This window comes from Carassius gibelio, chromosome A4 (genome assembly GCF_023724105.1).
Source record: "Carassius gibelio isolate Cgi1373 ecotype wild population from Czech Republic chromosome A4, carGib1.2-hapl.c, whole genome shotgun sequence".
Classification (NCBI taxonomy): domain Eukaryota; kingdom Metazoa; phylum Chordata; class Actinopteri; order Cypriniformes; family Cyprinidae; genus Carassius; species Carassius gibelio.
In genome coordinates this window covers 30,904,226-30,914,074 of record NC_068374.1, presented here as the reverse complement: position 1 = coordinate 30,914,074, position 9,849 = coordinate 30,904,226, and the positions used below count along the sequence as shown (strand labels likewise).

Below are 9,849 nucleotides of genomic sequence, written 5' to 3'. Positions count from 1 at the left end.
TGTGTGTGTGTGTAGATATATGTATATATTCTTGTTCCAACTACATGAATTCAAAACACAAATCTGCTAAATGAGTAAATGTACATGAAAATATTTTATATTCAGTACTTCAGATATTAACATGATTTATGGTTGCAAATTATGCACTATTAAATTTATGCACAATATAAATAATATGATACTGACAGTTGGTAGAGGGTGTTTAAATGTGCATAATTGTTATGAGAATCATTTCATAATGCAGAAAAGCAACCCCCCCCCCCCCCCAGGGTAATTCTAACATTTCTTGTATAAAATCATGTTTAACCAGATGTTCACCCAACAATGAATCTTTAAAAGTGTGTTTATCATCGTGATTCATTATCCCTATCTTGCTGTTCCATTAGCAAGTCCAAATTCAAAGCAGTTTGCTTATGACTGGCTCTGTGTGGAAGCACAGGTCACGGTCAAGGCAGTGCAATCATTGTGTGAAATATCCCACAGCTCTTCATTGATTTCCAGCTTGCGCTTGCTCTATCTCATTCGCTCCATAATTTACATTTCATGTTCTCATTCTCTCCTCCAAAATTTCACCTTGTTAGGAAACCAGAGTTTCTGCCTACATATACTGCTATAACTATAAATGTTATGGTATTTTGTATAAGCAATGTAAGACATTTTCAGGTTCTGTTTGCCATTTTGTTATCTTTTTTTAATAACCACAATGTATAAAAATCTAAAATCTAATCAGTAGCACAACCTTTTGAACTAACTTGTGCCATACAGAAATACTTGTGCACTATTTTGACAAAAATAAGAGAGAATAACCAGTTCTTCAAATTACATCCATTATTATCAAAGCACATTATCTGTACATTTAGTACCAACTAATATTTCATTCCTTAAAGTGAACTAGTTTTACTATTAAATTTCGTGGCTATAAAACATCTTTTGCAGGTTCCAGTTATTCTCATTTATACACCAAAGAAACCTGTTTCTGTCACGAAATAAAGTTATGGGTTTTTTTGCACAAAAAATGCACAATACACATAAAACAGAAAAGTACAACTTTTATCTCACAATTGTCCTTTTTTTTTATTAGAATATTTTATAATTCTGAGTTTAAGTCCTGCAATTCTTAATTCTTAGTCTGACTTTTTTATTCTTAGATTTGGAAGATAAAAAAGACAAAATTGTGAGATATAAACTTAGAATTGTGAGGGGGAAAAAGCAAGAATGATGAGATTTAAAAAGACCCAATTACCTTTTTTTTTTTACCCTGTAGCGAAAACAAGCTTTCATGTGTTAATCAAACAAAAGCATAAAAAGTTAATGACGTGTAAAAATAAATAATGTAAATATAAAAGATGTGGGGAAAAAATAAACTATAATATTTTTTCCAAATTTTCTCTATCTCCCTTTTATTTACATTTGTCTCCTCTTTCCATCTGTTCTTTTTTTCCCTTTGATCGCGTGCTCATTCTTTTTAATTTGCATCTCTCTCTCCGCTTTCTCTCTCTCTCTCTCTCTCTCTCTTCTTCTGCGCATGCGCCGGTAGGCGGGTTACATGGATTTCAACACCTTGTACACATTAGTGATGGGAAGTTCGGATCATTTTACCGACTCGGACTTTTGAGTCTCGTTCAGCAAAATGAACGAATCTTTTTTCGAGTCATTTCGTTCATTTCGTTCATTTTAGCAAAATGTTATTAAAATATTAAGTGCTACCTCCCCAACACATCTAGTACTTACGCAAACGTTGATCACACTACAAACAATACAAAAATAAAATGCTATGAGATAAAGAAAAAAATACTCATTCTTTACCTGGGTCTTCAGTCTGTGATTAGCTCATCTCACCTCTTATCTGACAAGAAGTCTTCGGGTTTAAGTCATTCCTTAATCACGTGACAGACCCATACGCAAAACCAACGCGGTCGTGAGCCGGAAAGAGAATTGATTAGTTCATCTCATGAGTCTTTCGGGTCGAGTTTGACTCGTTCCTTAATCACGTGACAGCCCCATACGCGAAACTAACGCGGTCTTGAGCCGGAAAGAGAATTGATTAGTTCATCTCATGAGTCTTTCGGGTCGAGTTTGACTCGTTCCTTAATCACGTGACAGCCCCATACGCAAAACTAACGCGGTCTTGAGCCGGAAAGAGAATTGATTAGTTCATCTCATGAGTCTTTCGGGTCGAGTTTGACTCGTTCCTTAATCACGTGACAGGCCCATGCGCTATTTCTGACATTTCTGTCACCGTGTTTTTGTTACTGTTTGTTGAGGATCTGTGGTTTGTTATTATTTTATAAATAAATAAAACCCTGTTATAAATAAAATTTTGATTAATTTGTCTTCTTGACTGTCTATTGGTAAATAAACACTAGGCTATATAATAATATAATAATCCAAGCTTACAATAAAAAGTATTTATAGACTAGTTTGTTCATTTTTACTCCAATTTTGAGTTTGCTGGTATAATAATTGCTTTTCCTAGGCAGACTTGACATATTGGTGTAATATATGTATAAGAAGATTGCTCAAAAAAGGACATAATGACATACATTAAAAGCAAATAACATTTTGAATATGAATTATTAATGTTAAAGACAAATGTTAAAGACATTAAGGTTATGATAACTTCAGCTTTAACAGTTTTAACCCAGCTCAGAGTGAGGAGTTTCAGATCCTGGTTCACTGCCAGTGCAGGGGCCATGTTTTGGGAAGACTTTGACGAGAGGGTAGCAAGCTTGAGGCCTTCTGCTACCTCTTCTAAGACCTCAGATGCTATGATGGCCAACCTTGCAGAGCCACTCTTACCCCGCACATCAGACCCTCTGGCCTGGTGGAGGAGATGTTCACCAGTATACACAAGCCTTTCTGAAGTCACAAAGACAAGACTTTGCCTTGTGGCCACATCCGTGCCATCTGAATTATTATTTTTTTTTTTCTAAAACTGGGCAGATTATCTCAGATAGAAGAACTCACAGACTCAGCCCATCCAAGGTCAGGGAGCTTGTTTTTTTTTTTAATAATGTAAACATGCCTTAAAGCAAGTCCTAAAAATATAGCCACAGTGTGTTATTTATTTTAAAGCTTATTTATTTTTATTTATTTAGAAAAAGACTAGCTTGTTGTGCAATATTTTTGTTGTTGTGATTTTAAAAGGTAATTTATTATTGTTATAAGGCTCCATAGCTTTAGTATCTCTTAATTTTCATTTATTTTTTATTCAAATGGTTTAAAATTATTTTGGGAATAGTTTGTTGTGCAATATTTAGTTTTTCTTTTTTATATATTGTACTTTTAAAGTTCATTTGTTAAGGTTATTAGACCCTGTGGCTTTATTATCTTTTAATTTTAATTTCATTTTTAGTTATTTACATTTTTATTATTTTAATTTATTTTGGAATAGTTGTCCTCTTTGTTACAAAGCTTTTCTGTAATAAACAATAAACAACTATTCAAAAGTATGTACAGTGTTTTTAATGTTTATAAAGTGTCATATGTTACAAAAGTATGGTTTACACAGACAATCTGATTTAATAACTGCACAACTAAACAAAAACAAACAAACAGACAGAAAAAAAGATCAACATTTTAAGCATAACCAACTCTTTATTTCCACATTCAGTGTTATGGAAAAGTACCACCATGACAGAAATTAAAAACAACAATTTGAAACCAGAAATGCATCACGTTACTGTAAGAGTAAATAATACTAATAATAAATAAGTACTACGCACCCATTTTGTAAGGAAAGTTGTAAATGAACTAATTACTCTAGCCAATGTTGTCACACAGTACAAAAGAACGAAAAACCCGAAGAACCGAAAGATGAACTATTCAATTATCTGCATTCTTTTACTGTCAGTGTCTATGGTTTTAGCGTATGGGTCTGTCACGTGATTAAGGAACGACTCGACCCGAAGACTCATGAGATGAACTAATCAATTCTCTTTCCGGCTCATATTGCATTGGGTTTAACGTATTGGGCTGTCACGTGATTGAGGAACGAGTCAAAAACCCGATAGACTCGAACTATGAACTAATCAATTCTCTTTCCGGCTCATGCTGCATTGGGTTTAATGTATTGGGCTGTCACGTGATTGAGGAACGAGTCAAAAACCCGATAGACTCGAACTATGAACTAATCAATTCTCTTTCCGGCTCATGCTGCATTGGGTTTAATGTATTGGGCTGTCACGTGATTGAGGAACGAGTCAAAAACCCGATAGACTCGAACTATGAACTAATCAATTCTCTTTCCGGCTCAAGACTGCATTGACTGACAGGTGAATTACTACTACTAGAACAGAACCCATAGAATAATGCGCATGCGCGACTGAACGAATCACTCCCCGAGACGACTCGTTCTTCCCGAGTCACATTAAAGATTCGTTCAAAATGAACGAATCGTTCAAGAACGACACATCACTAGTACACATTCACACTCGCAGGGTTGATACGCTGTCCGGGCTTCAGTGCAGCACACGGACTATGGAACGGGACGAGTCTCCTCTCTTTCACTCCCACGAGTGGAATGCGAGACGGGGACAGACATGACAGCGAACAGCCGAGGGACCAGAGCCGCTCCTGCCCCCGTGCAGCCGCGGCTGTCCGCGCTACCGAGGCCGGGAGTCTGGCTGCTCCGGTACGCCGCGCTGGTGGCGGTGTGCGCGCTCTGCTACAGTAACTCGCTCTGGGGGGAGTTTGTTCATGATGATATATGGGCCATCACCAACAATCCAGATGTCAGACCGGGCTCCAGCCTCCGGAGCATCTTCACCAATGACTTTTGGGGCAAACGGATGGCTGATAACACCAGCCACAAATCCTACCGTCCGCTCTGCATCCTCACTTTCAAGTAAGTCAAAGAGGCGACCGTGAGTTGCTTTTCAGCGCACTTTTCAATGTTCCGCTATTTACTTCTACGTTTGAAAGGTCAGAAAAGAGTTGCTTGGCGCATTTTACGCAGAGTAATGAATTATTGTAACTTTCATTAGAACATTTTTACTTGGCTGGAATCACATGACGAGAGCGTTTTAGTTCATTTAAAAGAAGATAGCCGTGCATGTCATAAAGTGTCACAATACCGTATTTAGCATGTATATTAAAAAGAGACCCATTTTCACAAGTGATTAACTTGTTAAAGATTTTAGAGCATTGCTAAATTAAATGAAAGTAAAAGTAAAAATATTTTTCAATCCGTAGTGTTCCATTCCACATCATTTGTGTGTCAGAAAAAAATATATATATTTAAATTGTTTGCAATATTCTAACCAACTGAGCATCCTTTTGGTTTTCCACTAGCAATAAAACATAATTTAATCCATTAAGTAAATTGCATGTGAAATAAATTGATTTAATTGGGTTATAGTTTATTTAGCACTGTTTATCATGTGTTGAGAGATTGCTTAACATATATGTGTTCTGTTAAACAATTTTTTAAAGCATCTTCGCATTCATGTCCACTCTTTGTTGCTGACACACTTAAATAATGTTAGTAAACACGTGTTGCGCGGTTTAGATTGAGAGTTGTTACTTTTCTCCCAATGACAAAGTGCACCAGCACAAAACGGTCGTTACAAAAAAAGTGCTCGTAAATCGTGAAATGAAACGGAATAGCACGAGAGTGGGAGTTTCAATGCGAGATAAGCTCGCCGCGCGTGTGTTTTGACTCCAGCTTCAGACTCCATCCTTTCGCGTGGATGACGTCATGGTCCATCTGGCGCGAGCATCTGACCGCTCTGGAACATCGCGACTGATCCAGATTCACACCAGCGAGCGAGAACACAGAGAAGCGAGGTGGACGACTTTGTTCCTCATAGTCTGAAAGGAGGCGTCGTGTATTTATAGCAAGGCAATTAACAGCCTACTTTGAGCCTCATATTTGATCTCCTTTATTTTTGGAGCAGCCAGACACTTCATCAAGTCTTCCTGCTCTCTCCTTCTCTACAAGTCTGCCTGGGTGTTTAGGGCATAGAAATCGTTCATTCTGTATAGGTTGTTATTTTTTTGTCATTTATTTTTTTTGTAATAGAAAAGAGTAGATTTTCACTTTGTTTTTTTTGTTTTTTTTTGAAGAAATTGTGAGCTATGCCAGACGCTAGGGTGTGATAAATGGTTTCCAGGGTGTTGCTATGCAGTTAGTGAAGTGTTCTGTCTCATAGTTAGTGTGTTGCTATGTGGTCACTTACTTTCCCACCCCTAAAGTCTCCATGGTAGTAGAATTGTTGTGACTTTTTTTATTACTTAAATTGTAGATATTAATTAATATATATATATATATATATATATATATATATATATATATATACATAGCACACACATACACACAAATATGGCTAGAAATATTGTTTATTTTAACATTAAACTTTTTTAGCTCAAATATTATTACTAGGAAATATAAAAATACACTGCTAAATATAATTTGATGGAACCCTATTCTGTTGTGGCAGTGGCAGTAAAAATGATGGCTTTGCAAGTAACTTGGAAGAAAAAAATACTTTTTAAAAGATTTGTAATTATTTAAAGATGTTATATTAAAAAAAGTTTTATATTTAAACAACATCAAATATTATTTCTGGCTCACATTATTATATAGCCTGTGAAAAGGTTCTTACATATTCCTACCCTGACCAAAGTTCAGAGGTTTCAAGCAAGGTAACATTGTATTTTAGGATTTGTCAGTCTTGAACCGTATCAGCTGTGCCGTGCGTGTCATGAAGGTGTTAATGGGTGCTGCTGTTCCCCACTGCGTGTGTATGAGTTAAGACATAAAACGAATACCCCTTGGACCCACAGGCGTGTGTGTGTGTGAGAGAGCAAGAGAGAGCTGTGAGCTTGGAGGCAGAGTCACTCTTGTATCTCAGCTTGATCCTGGTGTCTTTTATCTGCTCTTTGATGCCGGCTTGACACAGACTCTTGAAAAACTTCAGCTGTCTTTCTCAGACATGCACAGATAGTTGGAGCTTAGAGGAGAGATTTTAACACAACGCTAGAGCTGCCTCCAAATTTAAAGGAATTTTCACAAAAATGAAAATTCTGTCATTATTTACTCATCACCATCATGTTGCTCCAAACACATATGCTGTTATTTTTTCCCTGAAGCACGCAAGTAGATGGTTTTATAGAATTGCTACAGCAAGAGTTTATAGTGACCATGGCTTTAAAAATGCAGACAAAAAAAAAAAATATATATATATAAAAAACATTGCTAGAAGATAATATTAAAGGCATAAAAAGTGGCTCGAATGGGCCAGCAGAAAAGCCCTGCTTTTTGGGAGTTGTTGGAGCGTCACCGCCCCTGTTATTTGTACTTTTGTGTTCCATGCTGTAGAATGACACGAAGGGATGGTAAATAATGAGATAATATCCACTTTGAGGTGAACCATACCAGTCATGTATAATAATATTCTCCTCAAATCAATTGGGCTCACTTTTCTGCTCACTGAGAGCATTTCAATTATGTGACGTTAGCGGTGACCAAGAGTTTTTCATGGCTCTGTGATTTCAGAATGGCCTAATGATGCTGACTAAAGACTGCACACTAAATATAGATGGCTGGATTTTTATTTTCAGCTCTGATGAGGCCTGAAGACATTTTCTTGTTCTCCTGTAGAGACTGTAATGCACACACTCCCATCTCCATGTCGCATTAATCAGTGGCTGTTAAACAAACACAGGATTGATATTGCCTGCAGATGTACAAACTGTTTCACAGTCATTATCGTTTTCCCTCCATCATTTCATTAACTGTCACCCTTTTCACTCTCATTTAATTTCCTCTCATTCTCTGGCTTGTTTTCTACCCTGAGCGCTGAACGTCAAGCTCGGAGCTAAATATTAAGTGGCAGGTGCCTTTAGTGACTCTTGTAGCTTTTTATGCTTGGATAACAAAGTACACTGTCCAAGTAGGTCTTCAAGTACTGTGATCTGGCATTTGTCTTGACAAAGTCTTGTTCTTTTCACAGTCCAATTGGGGGGACACTCAAAAGTCCCTCCAAAATCATCTTTAATTAGAGTACAGCAAGCTGAGCGTCTTCTCATGATTAAAGTTTGATATTAATTGGATTTAAGTAAGTGTCATAAATATCAATGTAGTTTATACTTGGGTTAAGTGGAATAAACAAAAATAAATCAATCAATAACAGTAGAGAATAAATAATTAGAGAACTTTTATTGGGGTGAAAGATTTTAATACATTTTCAGAATATAATATTTGTTCATGTGAAGAAAAACTAAATTAAAAGACAATTATCTAAATATCTAAAATGTATAAACTGGAAAATGAAGACTTAACAAAAAATGAAAAAAAGATCATTTTTTGCATATACATTTCTTCAAAAAATGACATAAAACGACATAAAAAAATGTAAAATACAAATTATAAAATACAAATATTTTATATATATATATATATATATATATATATAATATACATACACACACTAAAATATTAAATTATTAAAATGTAACAAAATATAAATAAAATTATATTTTATCTAAATTAAATACTCAGACGTTACTAAATTAAATACTTCCGATTATTCAGACACCAGATATCATTTTTTATATTTATTTTTTACTAGTGGGTGAGGACGCTATAGTTTATGTAACTGCGGATCATTTTACATCAGGTTTGGGTGATTATTATATCTCAGTTTATTATGAAATGAGTTTATGTTCATCATAATCCATGCCATGTTCTGCCTCTAGTTCTTTTGCTAATTTTGAATGCAATCTCTCCTGCAAGTCAAGGTGACCATGGAACCTCATTAATGCTGCATTGCTTTAGGCTAATTGTTCTCTTCTCTCATCTCTCTCAGTCTCTTGCTCTTATTTACTTGAAGGGCTTCCTGTGCTTCCTGTGTTATCGCATTGCTTCTTTTTATTTAGCCGAGCTGAGTCAGACCTGCAATCAACATTTTGCAGTGAAACTTCAACTATCCTCGGTCTGTTCATAGTGAAAAAGAGCATGCTGCATGACTGAACACAATCATAGTCAATCAGAACATATCTGATGCTGAATATATAACGGACCGGGAAAACTCTCCTGGTTAGGACAAAACCTGAGATTTACATACAAGAGATTTTGCTGTTTGTCACTTGATCGTGTTGCACCTGGTTGAAAATACTCAGGTCTTTTTAACATGACTGTTTCTCTCTTTTTCATTCTCGCTGCAGGTTAAACATTTTGCTGGGCGGCATGACTCCATTCTACTTCCACCTGGTGAACGTGTTTCTGCACTGCATGGTGACGGCGCTGCTCATGCACACCTGCGAACAGTGTGTGTTTGAAGACAGCAACTTCTCTTTCCTCACCGCACTGCTTTTCTCTGTTCACCCCATTCACACCGAAGCTGTGAGTGAACATGCACAGCATTTTGCATTTCTACTTATTTCAGCTGTCATCTACTCTGAGTCCGTATATGTTGGCAAGGGCTGTGCAATGGTAATTACAAAAATAGCAGTGTAAGACTTCTCAAGTGACATGAGAGAGAATAAGTAAATAAATAAATTATTTCTATTAAATTCTTAACTATTTTTGTGCAAACTTATTTTAATACATTATTATAAAACATTTATTGTGAAGAAACAATTCAATCATTTGACCGATATAAATGCTATAAATAATATTTAATATTTATATAATATTTTATATATATATATATATATATATATATATATATATATATATATATATATATATATATATATATAATATGCAATATGCAATTTGTATGTCAGTTATATAAATAGATACATATACAATATGTAGAATTTTCCTTTGTGGGCAAAGTTATTATCTAATATATATTTTGATGTGAAGTGTGAAAAACTTAATTATGTGAGAATTTTCATATT

The 9,849-nt window shown here is 35.5% G+C and overlaps 1 protein-coding gene across 1 annotated transcript in view; it reads left to right on the top strand.

Annotated features, from left to right (window-relative positions):
• Positions 1–3,926: 3,926 nt before the first annotated feature.
• The window catches only part of LOC127976982 (protein O-mannosyl-transferase TMTC1-like), a 36,623-nt gene continuing 30,700 nt past the window's right edge, over positions 3,927–9,849 (top strand). The window contains exons 1-2 of the mRNA XM_052581585.1: positions 3,927–4,846; positions 9,169–9,346. Of these exons, the coding sequence (XP_052437545.1) occupies positions 4,542–4,846; positions 9,169–9,346 (483 nt within the window). The 5' untranslated portion in view covers positions 3,927–4,541. The remainder of the gene's footprint in view (positions 4,847–9,168; positions 9,347–9,849) is intronic.